General features: G+C 38.5%; 1 protein-coding gene across 1 annotated transcript in view; it reads left to right on the top strand.

The window, feature by feature from the left end:
* BLVRA (biliverdin reductase A) overlaps positions 1–19,764 on the top strand; it is a 61,405-nt gene extending 41,641 nt beyond the window's left edge. Inside the window, exons 6-8 of the mRNA XM_057731091.1 lie at positions 13,558–13,665; positions 15,685–15,856; positions 19,437–19,764. Of these exons, the coding sequence (XP_057587074.1) occupies positions 13,558–13,665; positions 15,685–15,856; positions 19,437–19,695 (539 nt within the window). The 3' untranslated portion in view covers positions 19,696–19,764. The remainder of the gene's footprint in view (positions 1–13,557; positions 13,666–15,684; positions 15,857–19,436) is intronic.
* The last annotated feature ends 552 nt before the right edge of the window (positions 19,765–20,316 follow it).

The raw sequence follows: 20,316 nt of genomic DNA, 5'->3' as shown, positions 1-20,316 counted from the left end.
AGTTAGCCATATGACCGTTAAATGGGAGATGGAGATTTGGTTTCAATCTCTTTGGGTTTTGAAGTCCACATCTCTTCCTCTGAGCCATGCTGCCCTCCAGAGATTTTTCTGTTTTTACCGTAACTGGACAAGTCCCTCTATGGAGACAACTAGCACTAACTAGAATGTTTAGGGATTAATTGAGCTAGTTAAATGAAGTTTAAGTCAGAAACGCTCTCTGCTTCAACATTTGCTATTTTAAATCTTAAATATATGAACAAAGTATAGTGAACAATTACAATCAAAATCACCAAAGAAAGCACCTCGTCCATATCACCAATATAGACAGATCACACTATTTAAACTCTTGATTGCCTTTCTCTAGTACAGGGCAGTGCTGTTGGAGGACAGAGCCCGTCTTTCCCCTCTGTAGCCCAAGTTTCTGTTTATTAATGTTTTATGTGCCCTTAATATGATGTGATGAGGATGGCCCATTACGTTTGTAGCTTTCCTGTCCAAAACACATAACCCCAGTCTAATCATGAAGAAAACATCAGAAAGATCCCAGTTGAGGGGCGTTCTACAAAATACCTAACCAATACTCTTCAGAACTGTCAAGGTCATTAAAAAACAAGGAAATTTTGAGGAACACTCTAACCCAAGAAGAGCCTAAGAAGACGTGATAACTAAATGAAACACAAAAAGTACATTAGGTAGAACTATAGAAATTTGAATGAAATATGGACTTTAATTTTTTTTAAATGAGAAACAAAATATTGTTATATTACAGTCTTGGTATTAGCTCCTTTAGCAAGTAGAATCTGGATGGATACATACAGATGATGAATGGCTTTGAAAAAGAGAAAAGCCCTTAACAGCAAGAGTGACCTTTGTTCTCTAGGCAAGTATTCATAACTCATACTAGAACGTTCATTAAGCAGCTTTTAAATGATATGTATCACTGTGTATGAAATACCACCCTTGATAATAGGGATAACCAAAAGATGACCCTTGTCCTTGAGGAGCCCACATTGTCAAATGTTCACAACTAGTAGTATTAACCTGCTGGAAGTGAATTGAAAGGATAATTATAGCAATTACACTGAAGCACAGGAAGGAATAATCTTATTTAGTTCAGCATACCTAATGTTATATCATTTTGGATAGCAAGAGTTATGGATAATCTGGGAGTGAAGTCAGCAAGGTGGTGAAATAGGAAGCCTCAGAACCTCATTCCCCACAGAGAAACCAACTTAACAACAACGTATAGACCAAAATACCTTAGCAAGCACTCCAGAAATCAATTAAGTGGTGGCAGTGGCCCCAGGCAAGCACAAAGCCGAGAAGAGCTGCATTGAAGTGGGTAAGAAAGTTGCACGTGCTCACCATAGCCCTTCCCCTCCCCGGCACTGTATGGCGGGATCAAGAGAAAACTTCGAATTCTTAGCTTAGAAGAATCTAAGGGGGAAAAGAGAAGAGTGGAACATGTGTCCAATTTTCCGGCTTTTCAGGGGACTGCTTGAAGGATGGATTTCTGTCTCTCCTGACTGAGAGTACTGAAGGAAACAGTAGAAGACATTGGATGCCAGGGTCAGGGTAGCTAAGAACGAAGTGAGCACTGTAGCTTGCTACAGCACTAGAGAGACTGCAGTACTTCGAACAGACACCACAGGGAGCAAGAGATTACACTTCTCAAGAACAGGGACAAGCCTCTTTAACTTGGAAATTAACATGTGCAAGCCAGAGAAGATATATCTCCAGAAAAGGTTTGAGTGGCCTCCAGAATTTCTGGCCTAGCTGATTGGTGAATGTCTTCCCCTGTACAAAGCAAGTCTGTAAAGACTGGGAGAAGTGGCTGTCTTTTCACATACAGTATTCAAATCTCAATACAGGCATATCTCAGAGGTATTCTGGGTTCGGTTCCAGACCACAGCAATAAATTGAATATTGCAGTAAAGTGAGTCAAATGAATTTTTTGGTTTCCCTGTGCATATAAAAGTTATGTTTATACTGTACTGTAGTATATTAAGTGTGCGATAGCATTATGTTAAAAAACAATGTATGTACCTTAATTTTAAAATACTTTATTATTTAAAAAATGCTAACCATCATCTGACAGGGCAGGGTTGCCACAAACTTTCAATCTGCGAAAAAAAAAAAAAAGCAATATCTGCACAGTGCAGTAAAGCAAAGTGCAATAAAATGAGGATTGCCTGCAAATGATCACAAGGAATACAAAGAAACAGGGAAACAGCCCACTCAAAGGAATGAAATAAATCTCCAGAAACCAACCTTAAAGAAATGTAGATCTGAGGATTACCAGAATAACTGTCTAAAATATGCTCAGCCAGCTAAAAGAAAACATAGACAAGTAAATGAAATCAGGAAAACAGTGCATAAACAAAATGAAAATATATCAACAAAGAGATGTAAACTATAAAAAAAAGAACCAAACAGAAACTCTGGAGCTGAAGAATAAAATAACTGAGTTGAAAAATTCACAAGAAGGGTTCAGCAGCAAATTTGATCAAGCAGAAGAAAGAATTGGCAAACTCAAAGATGGGTCATTTGAAATTTGAGTCAAAGGAGCAAAAACAAAAAAGAATGAAGAAAAGTGAAGAAGGGACCTCCCTGGCAGTCCAGTGGTTAAGACTCCATGCTTCCATTGCAACGGGCACAGGTTCAAACCCTGATCAGGGACTAAGATCCCACATGCCATATGGCGTGGCCAAAAAAAAGAAGAAGAAAAGTGAAGAAAACTTAAGGGACTTATAGGACACCTTCAAGCAGATCAATATATGCATTACACAAGTCACAGAAGGATATGAGAGAGAGAAAGGGACAGAGAGCTTATTTGAAGAAATTATGGCTGAAAACTTCCTAAATTTGGGGAAAGAAATGGAATACAAATTCAAGACAATGAACTCCAACTAGAATAAATCCAGAGACCCACACCAAGACACATTGTTAGAAAGAAACTACCTCATCATAATAAAGGCCATATATAAGAAGTTCATAGCTAATATCATACTCAATGGTGAAACACTGAAAGCTTTTTCTCCAAGATCAGAAAACAAGATAAGGATGACCACCTTCACCACTTCTGTTCAACACAGTACTGGAAGTTGTAGCCAGGGCAAGTAGGCAAGAAAAAGAAATACCAGGCAACTGAATTAGAAAGGAAGAGGTGAAGTTGTCCCTATCTGCAGATGGCATGCTCTTGTATATAGATAACCCTAAAGACTTTATCAAAAAACTGTTAGAACTAATGAACAAGTTCAGCAAAGTTGCAGAATACAAAATCAGCATATAGAAATCAGTTGTGTTTCTGTGTACTAAAAATGAATTATCTAAAAGAGATATTAAGAAACCAACCCCATTTGTAGTAGCATCAAAAAGGATAAAATACTTAGCCAAAAGGAATACACTTAACCAAGGAGGCTAAATGCCTGTACACTGAAAACTGCAAAACATTGCTGAAAGATATTAAGGAAGGAGCAAATAAATGGAAAGACATTTTGTATTTGTGGACTGAAAGACTTAATAGTGTTAAAATGTCCATACTACCCCAAGTTATCTACAGATTCAATTCAATTCCTATCAAAATCTCAATGGTATTTTTTTACGGAAATAGAAAAAGTCATCCAAAAAATTCATATGGAATCTCAGGGGACCTTGAATAATGAAAACAACCTTAAATTTGAAGAACAAAGAAGTAGGTTGGAGGCCTCCCATTTCCTGATTTCAAAACATATTACAAAGCAATTATAATGGAAACAGTGTGGTACTTGCATAAACACAGACATACAGTTCAGTGGAATAGAATAGGGAGCCAGAAACAAAGCTTTGCATACATGGTCAAATGGTCTTTGACAAGGGTGTCAAGATCACACAATGGGGGAATGGACAGTCTCTTTAACAGATGATGTTGGGAAAGGTGGATATCCACACGCAAAAGAATGAAGCTGCACCTTTACCTTATACCATATTAACTCAAAAATGGATTAAAGACCTAAGTGTAAGACCAAAAACTATAAAACTCCTAGAAGAAAGCATAAGGAAAAGCTTCTGGATGTTGGCCATGGCAATGATTTTTTAGATGTGACACCAAAAGCGCAGGTAACAAAAGCAAAAATAGGTGGGATTTTGCACTAAAAAAACTTCTGCACGACAAAGGAGACAATCAACAGAGTAAAAAATCAGCCTACAGAAAGGGAGAATGTATTTACGAATCATATATCTGATAAGGGTTAATATCCAAAATATATAAAGAACTCTTTCAACTCAACAACAATAAATAACCTGATTTTAAAATGCACAAAGGACCCAAATAGACCTTTTCTCCAAAGAAGATATACAAATGGCCAACAAGCATACGAAAGGATGCTCATCATCACTAATGATTAAAGAAATGCAAACCAAAACTACATCAGGGTATCTCCTCAAGCCCATAGGGATGGCCACTACTAAAACAAACAAAACAGAAAATAGCAAATGCTGGTGAGGGTGTAGAGAAATTAATTACACTGTTGTGCACTATTGGTGGGAATATAACATGGTTCAGCCACAACGGAAAACAGTATAGAGGTTCCTGAAAAAATTACAAATGGGATTATCATATGATCCAGCAATCCCATTTCTGGGTACATATTGAAAAGAACTGAAAGGATTTGGGAGAGAGATTTTCACACCTAGATTCATAGCACATTATTCACAATAGCCAGGAAGTAGAAGCAACTCAAATGTCCATTGACAAATGGATAAAGAAAAGTGGTGAATATATACATGCAATGGCATACTATTCAGCCTTAAGAAAGATAGAAATCCTGTCACAAGCTACAGCATGGGAGCACCTTGAGAATATTATGGTAAGTAAAATAAACCAATCACAAAGACATAAATATTACATGAGGTATCTAGAATAGTCAAATTTGTAGAAACAGAAAATAGAATGAAGCTTGCTAGGGGATGGGGTGGAAGAATAGGGGAAGTTGTTTTTATTGGGTATAAGAGTTTCAGTTTTGCAAAATGAAAACGTTCTAAAGACATTTTGCATAACAGTATACTTATAGTTAACACTACTGGACTGTATATTTAAAAATGGTTAACATGGTAAGTTTTATGCTATGTTTTTTACTACAAATTTTTTAAAAACTAAATAATTTAGAAGAGTGAGAGCAATCAAAATTGAGGAGAGGATTTGACCTCAGGTGGGATGTTGATGCACAGTAATTAGAAGGCCCCAAATACACCACCATTAATTTAGCAATTTGGCAAGTCAAAATATGTATCAAAAAACATTAAAAAAAATTCATATCCTTTACAAACCTTATTTTACAGAAATACATAAAAAACTTTTTGTACAGAAGCATTCTTGCCAACATTTTAAGAGCAAAAAATGACGAGCAAATTCGGTATTCAAAAGTAAGGTTAACGGTTAACGAATGGTTAACGGTTAACCATGGCATATTTCATCTGGTGAATACTATTCAGGATCTAAAAGTCGTGAAGATTCTTACTGTCATAAGAAAAGGTACATTATACATGGCTAAATACAAAATGCAGGTTACAGAACTACATATAGTATTACTTTAAAACAAATACAGATGTGTAAGCAATTTGTTTTAATAGTGGTTATTTCTTGGTAGTGGCATTTTGAATGGTTTTAGTTACTTTATACTTTTCTGTATTTTTCATGTTTTCTGAGATGAGCATAATTTGCTTTAGTAATATGAAATAAAACAGTACATTTTTTAAAAACTGTTAAGAAGGTACCAAATTGTACATATAGTATAATCCCCCAAAACAAAAAGTTTTTAAAGGAACACATAATTTGGACAAATCACTAGAATTTAAATATTTAATGTAAAGGAGAAAAATTTTAAGATATATCAAAAGTGCTCCACAGAAAGAGAAAATAAATTTATGTAGTATTGCTTCTGCTGATAAGGGGTAGAATTATAGAGATGGAGAGCTCATCTTCATATAAGAAAGAGTTTTCTAAGAACCATAACTGTTCCAACATATTTACCCAGGATGCCATAGAAAATAGTCCCAGCATTGGTTATCATATAGCTGACTAGTGCTTGGTTAAGGCTACTTTTTGCATTTTAAATATCAGAAATGGAATGGAAAATCATATTTTTGTTTTCATGGCCACACATGAAATAATCACTGTTGGCTCAGGGCAGTGCATGGCCTGCTCTTCCTCTGTTTCTTCTCAGAATCGGTGTTTCTCTGGAACCCATCTGTCACCCCACCAATCAGATGGGATAGTTTGCCAAGTTTGACACATTTAAATAATAACTGAGACAACCTTTTCTAGCATTTGTATCAACGGTTAAACTAGTTACAAAGGAAGAACACTTTGACACAAGAATTTGTGAGAAATAAGTCTTATTTATTTTATAAAAGCAGCTCTGAAGAGGTCAACACAAGAGCCATCGAAGAAACTGTATAATTCTGGTATTTATCTGACTAAATTAATTACCTAAGTCCTTATCCTTTTGTAAATTGAGATATAATTTCCTGATGATAAATTCAGAGATTTTAAGTGCAGAGTTAAATGAATTTTGACAGAGTATATACCCATGTAATTATTACTCTAGTCAAGATATAGAACATTTTTGTTACTCCGGAAAGTTCCCTAGTGCCCCTTTCCTGTCAGTCATTCGTCCCCACAGTGACACTGATTACCTACTACCAGACTTCCCTTCAGATTGTCTCTCGGCTAGGATCTGAGACCATTCCTGTATTGCTCAATCATCAATATAAACAGGATGTCACATATATGCAAGGGAAAAAAAAAGGCAAATGAAACAAAATGGTAACAGTGATTAACTGGTAGAATTCTGGGTGGTTTTATTTTTTTCTTTATACTTCTCCACATTTCCTCAATTTTCTTCAATGACATGAATTTGTTTATAGTTTAAACTAAAAATAAATATAATTTTGTTTCTACCATATGATCACAACCATGGAAAATAATTCACAGCAGAATGACAAGGAAATATACCAATATCTTAGTAGTGGTTCTTTCTGGTAAATAGAATCATGGGTATTTTTATTTCTTCTAATTTCCCCTCCAAATTTAAAAACACTAATTTATTATTTCTAAGATAGACAAAACACTCTATTTTGAAAGATGAGGCCAGAAATGGTTCTTTGAGAATTTCATAATATACTGCTTATGTCAGAAAGCTGCTGAAATATGTTTGAGGGAATGAACAAGTTTAGAATTCAAGTCTATTAATTGCAAGTTGCCCTTTCATTTTCTCCTAAGAAGTCATATCTTATTTCATAATCTATGACTGTTTCTGGCTTGCTCTCATATTTTTGTTGCTACAACTACTTGGTTTGTTTTTTTTGAAGATTATTTATATTAAAATAACCTGAAACTTATAGAAGAGTTATAAATATAGTACAGAGAACTATTTTTTCTTGAGAGTCATTTGAGAGTAAATTGCCAACCTCATCCTTCAATAATTTCATATGTATATCCTGCAAATAAAAACAGTCTCTAAATAACCACATTCAACCATCAAAATCAGGAATTATTACCAAGACACATTTTAATCAAGCTCAGAAAAATCAAAGACAAAGAGAGAACTTTGAAAGCAGTGGGAGAAAAAACTCCTCACACACAAGGAAATCCTGATGAGGCTGTAAGCACATTCTTCAGCAGAAACCTTGCAGGCCAGGAAAGAGTAGGCTAATACATTCAATGTGCTCAAAGAAAAAAACTGTCAAATGAGAATACTTTATCCAGGAAAATTGTTCTTCAGAAATGAAGGAGAAGGACTTCCCTAGTGGTGCAGTGGTTAAGAATCTGCCTGCCAATGCAGGGGACATGGGTTTGATCCCAGGTACAGGAAGATCCCACATGCCACAGAGCAACTAAGCGCATATGCCACAACTACTGAGCCCACGTGCCTAAAGCCCGTGCTTCACAGCAAGAGAAGCCACCAAAATGAGAAGCCCACACACCACAACGAAGAGTAGCCCCTGCTCGCCGCAACTAGGGAAAGCCCATGCCCAGAAACGAAGATCCAATGCAGCCAATTAATTAATTAATTAAAAAAAGAAAAAGAAATTAAGGAGAAATAAGACTTTCCCAGACAAATAAAAGCAGAAAGAATTTATCGCCACTGGACCTGCCTTACAAGAAATGCTAAAAAGAGAATTCTTTAAACTGAAGTAAAAGGATGTTATCTAGTAACATGAAAATATATGAAAGTATGAAATTCAGTGCTAAAGGTAAATATTGGGCTGGCCAAAATGTTCATTTGGGTTTTTCCATGGGAAAATACATAGTCATGTTCAAAATACTCTAGTACTCCAGTGGTGGTGTGTAAATCACTTTGAACTCTAGTATATAGGTTAAAAGACAAAAGTATTAAAAATAACTATAGCTACAATATTTTGTTAATGGATACACAAGATTAAAATATGTAAATTGGGACACCAATAACATAACTTGTGTGGGGGAAGGCAAGTAAATGTGTAGAATTTTTAAATGCAATTGAAGTTATGTTATTATTAGCTTGAAATGGACTGTTATAACTATAAGATGGATTATGAAAGCCTCATGGTACTGTTAGTACCACCAAAGAAAAAAATGATAAAATGAATCGTAGGATACCATGACCAAAACCCATCAACTCGTAAAGAAAGGCAGTGAGAGGAAGAAAGGAACTATAAAACAATCAGAAAGCAGGTTAACAAAATGGCAGTAAGTTCTTACCTATCAATAATTACTGTAAGTGTAAATAGTTTAAATTCTCCAATCATAAGACAAAGAGTAGCTCAATGGATAAATAAGACCCAAATATATGCTGCCTACAAAAGTCTCACTCGTGCTCTAAGGAGACTCATAGGCCAAAGTGAAGGGATGAAAAAATATTCCACGCGGATGGAAAAATACTCCATGCAAATGGAAACCAAAAGAGAGCAGGTTTAGCATATCACACAAAATAGACTTAAAGTCAAAAGCTGCAATAAGAGAAAAAGAAGGTCATTATATAATAAAGGGATCAATTCCTTAAGAGGATATAAAAATTGTAAATATGTATGCTCCAAATATTGGACTACCTAAACAGATTTAAAGGCAAAAATAGGCAGCAATGCAATAACAGTAGGGGACTTCAATACCCTCTTCTCAACAATGGATAAAAAATCCAGACAAAAATACATTATGAAATAATGAATTTGAACTACACTTTAGATCAAGTTGCCTTCCAGATGTATACAGAACATTCCAACCAACAGCAACAGAATGCACATTCTTCTCAAGTGCACATGGAACATTCTCCAGGATGCATCATATGTTAGGCCACAAAACAAATTTAATAAGATTAAAATCTTATTAAGTATCTTTTCTGACTTCATGGTATAAAATTAGAAGTCAATAACAGAAGGAGAGCTGAAAAATTCACAAATATATGGATTAAACAACACATTCTGAAAAAACAATGAATCAAAGGAAAAAATTTTTTTAAATCTTGCAGTGAATGAAAATAGAAACACAAATACCGAAATTTATGGGATTCAGCAAAAGCATTTCTAAGGGAGTAGTTTACAGTAATAAACACCTACATTAAGAAAAAAAAAAGAACTCAACTTTACATCTCAAGGAAATAGAAAAGGAAGAACAAACCTAGCTGATGGGGGGAAATAATAAAGATTAGAGCAGAAATAAATGAAATAGAGACTAGAAAGACAAGAGAAAAGATCAATGAAACTAAGTTGGCTTTTTGAAAAGATAAAATTGACAAACCTTCAGCTAGACTTACCAAGAAAAAAAGGAAATGACTCATATTAATAAAATTATAAATGAGGGAGGAGACTGTAACTGATATCACAGAAATACAAAGAATCATAAGAAACTACTATGAACAATTTATGCCAACAAATTAGATAACTTAGGAGAAATGGGTAAATTCCTAGAAACACGACTTCCCATGACTGAATCATGAAGTAAAAGGAAAACGGAACTGACCAATAACAAGCAAGGGGATTAGGAGATTGAATAAGTAATTGAAAACCTCGAAACATATAAAATCCAGATGGATTTGCAGGTGAATTCTACCAAACATTTAAAGAAGAATTAATAACAGTCCTTCTCAAACTCTCTCACAAACTTGGAGAGGAAGGAACACTTTCTAATTCATTTTATGAGGCCAGCATTACCCTGATACCAAACCAAACAAAGACACTAAAAGAAAAGAAGATTACAGACTGATTTCCATGATGAACATAGATGCAAAGATCTGCATCAAATTCAAGAGCATGTTACAAGGATCATACACCATGATTTAGTGGGATTCATCCCTGGGTTGCACAGATGGCTCAATATATGTAAATCAATAAATGCGATATACCACTTTAACAAAATGAAGGATAAATATATATGATCATCGCACTAGATGCAGAAAAAGCATTTGACAAAGTTCAACATCCATTCATGATAAAGTGTCTCAAATTAGGTATAGAAAGAATGTTTCTCAACATAATAAAGATGATATAGAGAAACCCACAACTAACATCACAATCAATGGTGAAAAGTTGAAAGCCTTTCCTGTGAAATCAGGAACAAGACAAAGATGCCCATAATAACCACTGTATCCTGTTTAACATAGTACTGCAAGCTGAAGCCAGAGTAATTAGGCAAGAATAATAAATAAAAGGCATTCAAATTAGAAAGAAAATTACAATTGCCTTTTGCAGGTGACATGATCTTATATCCTGAAAACCCTGAAGACTCCACTAAAAATTGTTAGAACTGGGGACTTCCCTGGTGCTGCTGTGGTTAAGACTCCACACTCCCAGTGCAGACCCGGGTTCAATCCCTGGTCAGGGAACTAGGTCCCACATGCATGCCACAACTAAGAGTTTGCATGCTGCAACTAAGGAGCCCACCTGCCACAACTAAGGAGCCCGCATGCTGCAACTAAGGAGCCTGCCTGCCACAACTAAGACAGTGCAACCAAATAATTTTAATTGTTAGAACTAATAAATTCAATAAAGTTATGAAATACAAAATTACCATACAGAAGTCAGTTGCACTTCTATAGACTAACAAGGTATCTGAAAGAGAAATTAAGAAAGAAATCTCATTTTTTTTCTTTTTTCCCCCAAGCTCTTTATTAGAGTATAATTGCTTTACACTGTTGTGCCAGTTTCTGCTGTACAACAAAGTGAATCAGCTGTATTTATACATATATCCCTATATCCCCACCCTCCTGTGGCACCTTAAAGAAATCTCATTTACAGTACCATCAAAAGCACTAAAATACTTAGGAATAAATTGAACAAAGGAGGTGAAAGACGTACACTGAAACTATAAGACATTGATGAAAGAGATTCAAGAAGACATGAATAATGGAGGGATAACCTGTGTTCTTGAATTGGAAGAATTGCTATTGTTAAAATGTCCATACTATCCAAAGCAATGTACAGATTCAGTGCAGCCCATGTCAAAATTCCAATGGCATTTTTCACAGAAATAGAAAAAACTATCCTGAAATTTGTGTGGAACCACAAAAGATTTTAAATTGGGGGGAAAAATAAAGCATTCCTGAGATGAAAACAAACCTAGAGGCATCACACCACCTGATTTCAACCTATGTTACAAGGCTGTAGTAATCCAAACAGTGTGGTACTGGCATAAAAACAGGCACATAGACCAGTGGAACAGAATAAAGAGCCTGGGCAGAAACCTATGCATATACAGTCTACTGATTTTTGACACCAAGAATACACAGTGGGGAAAGGATAGTCTCTTCAGTCAGTGGTGTTGGGAAAACTGGACAGCCACATGCAAAAGAATGAAACTGGACCCCTGTCTTACACCATTCACAAAAATTATCTTGAGATGTATCAAGGATAAATGAAGCTGTTAAAAAAGAAAAAAAAGTAAGAAAAAAAAGGACTTACCTGAAACTGTAAAACTCTTAGAAGAAAACAGGGAAAAATCCTTGAGGTTGGTCTTGGCATTGATTTCTTGGAAGGACACCAAGCATACAGGGAATGAAAGCTGAAATAAACAAACCTATTTGTTTGCATCAAACTAAAGAGCCTTTCCACAGCAAAGGAAACAAGCAACAAATTAACACTTTACAGAAGAGGGAAAATGTTTTCAAACTATATATCTGATAAGGTTAATATCCAAAGTATGAAGAATTCATAAAACTAACAGCCAAAAAGCAACTAATCCGATTAGAAAATGGGCAGAGGAACTGAATACACATATTTCCAAAGAAGACATACAGATGGCCAACAGATATATGAAAAGGTACTCAATATCACTAATCATCAGGGAAATGCAAATCAAAACCACAATGAGGTATCACCTCACACCTGTGAGAACTGGCTGTCATCAAAAAGACAAGAGACAAGTATTGGTGAGGACGTGGAGAAAAGAGAACCGTGGTGCACTGTTGGTGAGAATATCAATTGGTACAGACACTTTGGAAGAGTATGGTGGGTCTTCAAAAAATTAAAAATAGGAACATCATATGATTCAGCAGTCCCACTCCTGGATATGTATCCAGAGGAATTGAAGTCAGTATATTGAAGAGATACGTGCACACCCATTTTCACTGCAGCATGTTCACAATAGCCAAGAGATGGAAACAACCTAAATGTCCTTCAAGAGATGAAAAAGATAAAGAAAAATGTGGCTTACGTATACAATGGAATATTCTTCAGCCATGAGAAGGAAGGAAATCCTGCCATTTGCTACAACATGAATGAACCTGGAGGGCATTATGCTAAGTGCAAGAAGTCAGAGAAATGCAAATACTGTGTGGTTTCACTTACAGTGGAATCTAAAAAGAAAAAGAAAAAAAAAAAGTCTGTCTCATAGAAACAGAGATTAGAATGGCAGTTGCCTTGGGCTGGGGGAAGGGGAAATAGGGCAGTGTAGATCAAAGGGTACAAATTTTCAATTATAAGAGCTTCTGAGGATCTAATGTACAACATGGTTACTGTAGTTAATAATGTGGAATTGTATACCTGAAAGTTGCTGAGGGTAGGTCTTAAGCATTCTCAGCACACACAGAGTAAACTGTCAGGTGATGGATGTATTAAGTATCTTGATCTTGATAATCATTCCACAGTTCACATGTATATCAAAACAGTACGTTGTACACTTTAAATATATACAGTTATGTCTGGCCATTACCCCTGTATTTCACTTTTTTCAGATGTTTGTTGGAGTATAATTGCTTTACAGTGTTGTGTTAGTTTCTGCTGTACAACAAAGTGAATCAGCTATATGTATCCATATATCCCCATTCATTAGGATTTTGAGAAAGGTGGAAATAAATATGTGTGTTCAGTCAGCCATCTTGAATCCAAAGCATGGACATAGCACTTTTGAGCAAATTTTTAAATTTCTTTTTAATATATATATTTTTATTGAAGTATAGTTGATTTACAATGTTGTGGTAGTTTCAGGTGAACAGCAAAGTGATTCAGTTACACATATATCCTCAATTTTTAAAAATGAAAAAGATATGAGGAAATTAACACAATTGATGATGACTGCCTTTTCTTCCTCCATCTCTGTTGTGACAGGGAAAGTCTTGCATGAGGAGCACGTTGAACTCTTGATGGAGGAGTTTGCATTCCTGAAAAAAGAAGTGGTGGGGAAGGACCTGCTGAAAGGGTCTCTCCTCTTCACAGGTCAGTCCTTGGTGGGGTCACAGGTCACATGTAACTGGTGAGGTGGTGGAGGACGTGGGGTTACCCGGCTCTTTCCGAGATCTCTAGGATGTAAACTTGGATTCATTTCTACTAAAGATGCTCTGACTGAGGGCCAATTTAATTTAATTTTCCCATGCAGCCACAGACAATAAAAATAATCTTTTTCTTCCTTCCTCAAATGAGATTTGATTGCCCAGTGGGCCTTGGGTAGAACATGTTAGAAATCTCAAGCACATTTATGTTTCTGGCCCCATCGATTAGGTAGAATTTTCTCTCATGAAATCTTGTCGAGTTGGAGATTATTTTGCATAGGAGTTAAAAACGAAAGCTCTTTTAAAAAGGACTGAAAGAAGGATTCTTGGAGAGAACGTTTTTATACTTCTTTGTGGAGCAAACAGAACATGCATAGCCCCTTTCTTCCTCCAACAAGTTATCAAGACATTGGCTGTGGCCAAAATATTTTTTTTTCCCAGTTTTTTTTAAGCTCTTTATTGGAATGTAATTGCTTTACATGGCCAAAATATTTGATCTGCTATATATTCAGCTATTTACTTTATGTTGGTCATTCTTTGAGCACCTCCATTAGCAGTAGGAAATGAATAGCCTGGAGCCTCCAGCTCTGCAGTCTCCTTTGGGTGGACTCCTTGGACTTGTGTACACCCTAAGGCATCTGGGTCACCTTTCCTGAGGGCTTTCATTACAGGAAGGAACGTCTGACGTTGTCAAGCGGTAAAAACATTCCTCTCTTCGTGAGTTTCCAGAAAATATCGTGGAAGCTCATTTCAAAATCCATCTTCATCCTTTAAAATGACAATATAATGTGCATTGTGGCAACAAATAATAATAACCATTAATCTTCACAAGGAACGTGCTAAGTATGTGACTATTTTATTTCATGTTAATTCGTATGATAATCATATATAGTGGGTATTTATTACCCCCAAAATACAGATTTTTTTTTTAAATGAAGCTTGGAGAAGTGGGTAGCTTCACAAAGCTGACCCAACAGTTATGTGGCCGAGGCAGGCAGACTGGAGCTCAGGCCTCTGACTCCATGGCTCAGACTCTGCCGGGTGCTCAGTCCTCTGCAGAGAACAAGATCAGGGAACCAGCCCTGAGGGAGCTGCCTTTCCTTTGTAAGTTTCATACTTAGGCCCTAGTGATTTGAAACCGGTGATGTCTATGAAACTTACCATCTTTGTTTGCTTGTATTTATAATTTATCTTCTCTAGAACATACTCATAATTATGAATTAAGTCAGTATCTAAGTGATACAGAATCTTTGGTTTAAAGACCAGGGTAACAGATATGAAGTCATAAATCTTGGTTATGTTTAAAACTCAAGCCGGGAACAGAGGGGAGCAGTGTCTTGAGGAGATTTCTCACACAGATACTCTTTGGTATAGACTGTTGTACACAAGGTAAGGAAGACTAAGAAAACAACACTGTATCCACGTTCTTGATATTGACTAGTTTATAGGTAGTACTGTTTTTTTCACAGCGATCACAATTCCTTCACTCTCTTATTTACAGTTATATGGTATTTATAGGCATATAGGCTTGAAGGGATAAAATAATTTCTTCTTTTACTTAAGTCACTAACTGAAGAGGATATATATGTATATGTGTGTATTCATATATGTTTACATGTGTGTGTGCAGTGTGTGTGTATATATATGTGTATTTATACACATACACACATATACACACACATATTAGAAGCCTGAAATATTTTTATTACTCTGTGAGCCAGATGGACTGCAAATTTCCAATGAAATATTTTATTTTACCAACAAAGTGAATTTAAGAAACAGGAGAAAAGGGAGACGTTTTTATGAAAGCCTCCATCAGCATTAGTCACCTTGCACACCCCCGCCATAAGGCAAGGTTGCGTGTCCTGATCACTCACCCACATCTGTGGGCTCCCTGTCACACCCCCCACGCCCCCCAGCGTCAGCCCCTCCCCTCCAGTCCCCGCCTGTCTGTGATTCCCCACAGCTGGCCCGCTGGAAGAAGAGCGGTTCGGCTTCCCCGCGTTCAGCGGCATCTCTCGCCTGACCTGGCTGGTCTCCCTCTTTGGGGAGCTTTCTCTTGTGTCCGCAACTTTGGAGGAGCAAAAGGAAGATCAGTATATGAAGATGACGGTGTGCTTGGAGACAGAGAACAAGAGGTAGGTCATGAGAAGCTGTGAGGAGTAGGCAACATGAGGACATCCTCGTGTATTCTCCAGGGAGAATTTGGGGCGACCCAGGGGCCTAGACCTCCACCCCAGACTCCAGAAAAGCCATCAGCTTCTGCCAGCAGGACAGGCACTGGCATTCCACCTATGCTGCCTCGTGTCATCCTCCCAGCAGCCCCATAAAGTTAAAAGAGGCTTACAGAAATTTGAGCGGGTTGCCTTAGCCACAGAAGCGAGCAGTGTCAGATATAGACGCAGAAGTCCAGCTACGTCTGTGACCTGAATTCTTTCCAGCATTTTATTGTGAAAGTTTCAGGCACTGGTGAAGTTGAAAGGACTCTGCAGTGAGCGTCCGTACAGCTACCACCTGGATCCTGCCATTAACATGATACTCTGCCTGCTGATATCCACCCAGCTGTTCATCAGCTTTATCACATCATACTGCTGTAATGTTGCCAAAATATTGATTCTTTACTTTCCATACCAAGTCTTTTTTTTATTTAAAAATGTTTAAGAGACTTTAAAATGGTCCAGAAATCCAAAGATGTTCAGGTTGAATATAAGATCACACTGAGGTGGTGTCTATTGGTTTCTCCCTTGCTAAAGCTTCCATTTGATCCTGGTGCATGACACACCCCAATAATTCTTCTAGTTGGGTAGTGGTGATACCCTCCGATTGCCAGCATCTGCCATACATGGCCATCAGTCCACAAATAACAAAAAATGCAATACCAAAAATAATCACTAAGCTTTTGCAGATTCTACTTGAACATCCCTCCTGACTTGTTTTTCAAAACCAAGTCCTTTGATGGTCCATCTGGGAGGCTGAGATGAGTTCCATCTGATAGTAAATGCAGAACTGTCACTAGCAAACACCCTTCAAGATAAAATGCCTCATCCCAAGGCTTTTTAAACATTAGGAGCCTCTGCAAGTCTTTTGCAGGTACAACTCCTTAATTATAGCTGCCTTCCAACAACAAACACAGTGGAACAGAGCAGAACTGCAGTGGGGGATGGGGAGCAGGGGAGACGTGACCTTGAAAGGTCACAATAAAAGGACCAGTGAGACCAGGATCATTGCTTGAATCCCTGTTGTACAAGTGCTAGTATTTCCTAATGTTTACTGAGTTCTTACCATGTGCCAGAGCCTAGTCCTTTCATAAGGATTTTCTCATGTAATCTTTATGCCAACTCTCTGGAGTGGACGTTATTATGATCACCTAGGAAACTGAGGCTCAGAGAGGTTAAGAAATTTGCTAAGGGCACACAGCTACTAAGTGATTGGGTGAGAATCACGCTCAGGCAGCCTGTCTCCAGATGGTCACACCTTCTCCCCCAAAATGCACAGAAAGGGCACGAGAAAGAAATACCATTGAAAACACGCCAGGCCATGTCTTTACCTCGTCCTAGTCCTCACCTGTCAACAAGGCTAGGTATCATTAGCCTCAGGTTGCAGACTCTCCAGGAAAACCCAGTGCAACTTACTCCCTAGCCCGTGTTCCTCCCATTTTACCAGCAGTTTTCAAACTTTGTTAAAAAATAATCATAATAATCATAAGCATTAGAACACTTTTTCAACCCACATCTAAGTCTATAGCCAGAGTGCGGATAATTTTTGACTCACCCTGGTGTATAGAAGAGGTACACGTTTCAGGTCTCCTGTTGAAGCCAGTTTGTAGGAGCGGTGCCAGCGCCAGGCGTGCCCCACCCCCCACCCCCTCGTCCTCCAGGGTGGATACTTTACAAGATTTTAGGACCACAAGGTGAGGAAGTTACTGTGTCCCCACCTCTCCTGACACCTCCCTGCGTGTGGGGGTGTTGGCCTGGCTCCCCCTTTATGTGCTTCAGATCTTTTCCTCTTAAACATTCACCCCACTCGCTAGTGAGGTCTGGGTGAGCTGGTTGGCTGAAGGGGAGGGTTACTTTACCCAGGTTGGAGGCAGCCCTGAGCTTCCTACAGCACCCAAAACAATCTTAAGTGACCCGCTTGGGCCCCTTTCTTGCAACCTCACACCTATATCTGGGTTTTTGTTTGTGTGTTGCCACACCACACGGCATGTGGGATCCTAGTTCGCCAACCAGAGATCAAACACATGCCCCCTACATTGAAAGCACAGTCTTAACCACTGGACCACCAGGGAAGTCCCCCCTACACCTGTATATCTTTAGCCTTCTTATGGCCCATCCCTCTACAGGTAGAGAACAGACAAAAGGTAAGCACCCCTTCGTTCCTTAGCAACGCTGGTCTAACCTGCCCACACCAGAACTGCGGGACTGCAGCGGAGGGGGAGAGGAGGGAATCTGAGGGATGGTGACAGGAGACATGAGAAGGCCAGGGACTTTGGTGCCTGCCTGGGAATGAACCCTTTCCCTATTCGCACTGAAAAGTCCATCACTTAGCACAGCAGTCCAACCAGACTGCCTAGTCCTTAACCCTGACTCTTCCCTGCAGCAAAAGAATAAGAAGGGGAAAGCAGAGAGAAGTAGCCAGAGCAAGTCCCCTCACTCCTGAGACTTGGTTCCCAGAAGAAGGAAGGAAAACTATAGATGTATATATGTGTGAAGAGGTTGAACGCAAGATATACATGTTCAATTAGAATTGGAAAGAGCCTGAATATTTGGTAATAATATTAAATGAATTATATAATTAGTTGTCCGTGATATGCAGACAAAAATAATAATAGCAGTATCTGTAGGATCATAAAAATACCTCAAAATAAACATAATCAAAAATTATACTTTAGGATTTACATACCATATGTAGACAAATATTTGAAAGGATGGTCTCAAACTGAAGATACTTTTATTTAGGTGAAAGAATTATGGATGTGTTTTCATTGAAAAAGTCCTTACATCGATACTGCATTGATTTTAGAATATATTTCTGAAGGGCAGATTTTATTTTTTTCCTATCATACTGTTCAATGAAGCTTCTTACATTAGATCAAAGTCTACTTAGGTTTCTGTTTTTCATTAAGCAGATAACACAGCTTTTATCTACTATAAAGACAGAAAAGATAAATCCAGAGAAAGGAGAAACTTTAGAGAAGCGGGGTCTGTCCTATTTGGATTGTAGATTTTTGTGAGTGCTGACCTTGGCATTTGGGGGCAAATGTGAAATCGAAACGGGTGCTTTGTGAACGGGAGAGAGCCTGGTCTTTTCTGGCATGTGCGTGGGGTCATAGATTTCTTTGAGAATGTGAAGAAAGAACACTAAGAATTCTTTCCCATAAAAATGCACATACCCTTGGAAACAGTGGTTTGCACAGGATCTCAGGTCTGATCCCCTAGAGGGATCCGTGAGACTCAGGGTAAGAACTCCTAAATAACAAACCGATATTCACACCAAAATCATTGAATGAATTCCCCTGCCTGGCGGCAAAATTGAATAAAGGACCATTGGGCGGTAAAGTGGAACAATCACCGTGGCCTCTGGGAGGCTAACGGAGGTCGGGATGCAGCAGCTGCAGGGAAGATAAGCACAAAACCAGGACCTGGCACCGGGCGCTCAGGTGCCAGCAAGCATCCGCACGCACCCCTGAAATTAACCCTGTGCCTCTTGCCTCCGCAGCCCATTGACGTGGATTGAAGAGAAGGCGCCTGGCCTAAGGCGAAACAGACATTTAAGCTTCCATTTCAAGTCTGGGTTCCTGGAGAACATGCCCAGCGTAGGCGTCAATAAGAATATTTTCCTGAAGGATCAGAATATATTTGTCCAGAAACTCTTGGGCCAGTTCTCGGAAGAGGAGCTGGCTGCCGAGAAGAAGCGCATCCTGCACTGCCTGTGGCTGGCGGGAGAGATCCAGAAACACTGCTACTCCAAGCAGTGAGGCCGGGGGCAACGCGGCCCTGCCCCGGCGAGACCTCCTGTCTGTTCTTACCATTAAAAGTGTCTTCGGTAAACAGGATTTGCTTATTGTTGCCAGCCGTGTGGGGAGTAATACTCGGGTGGGGCCGCACATGGTGGGGATGAGAAAAGAACCAACCTCCGCTGAGCAGCGCTGAATGCTTTAGATGCCCGATTTCACTCACCCTTCCCGAGGGCCCTGTCGGATGAGTATTACCAAGCTTGTTTTCCTTAATATATTGGAAAATCTTGCTCGAAGTCACCCAGATAGTAAAGAGCAGAACCAGCCTTTAAAACCCCATTCATGTGCTAAACCGCTGTGCCTGGAACCCACATCCCTGCCTTAAGGAGTCTTATTTTCCCCTCCAAACTCTCACTGGGTGACTGTACCCGGTGCTGGGGATCCTAAAAAACGAGTAAGACGTAGCCACTGCCTTCAGGAACTCACAGTGTCAGAAGGGAAGCAAGTCACGTAAACCAGTCATTGTAACGTAGGAGGTTCAGGCTGTCCCTGGTCATCTGGAGAAGGGTTCAGGGAAGATGTCCAAACCTGCTCCCAATGACGAAGAAGAGGTCAGCTGTGTGGACGTCAGAGGAGGGCTTT

Source organism: Hippopotamus amphibius, chromosome 4 (genome assembly GCF_030028045.1).
Source record: "Hippopotamus amphibius kiboko isolate mHipAmp2 chromosome 4, mHipAmp2.hap2, whole genome shotgun sequence".
In the NCBI taxonomy this organism is placed as follows: Eukaryota; Metazoa; Chordata; class Mammalia; order Artiodactyla; family Hippopotamidae; genus Hippopotamus; species Hippopotamus amphibius.
Note: the sequence above shows the minus strand (reverse complement) of the source record. Positions and strands in the feature narration are given on the sequence as shown.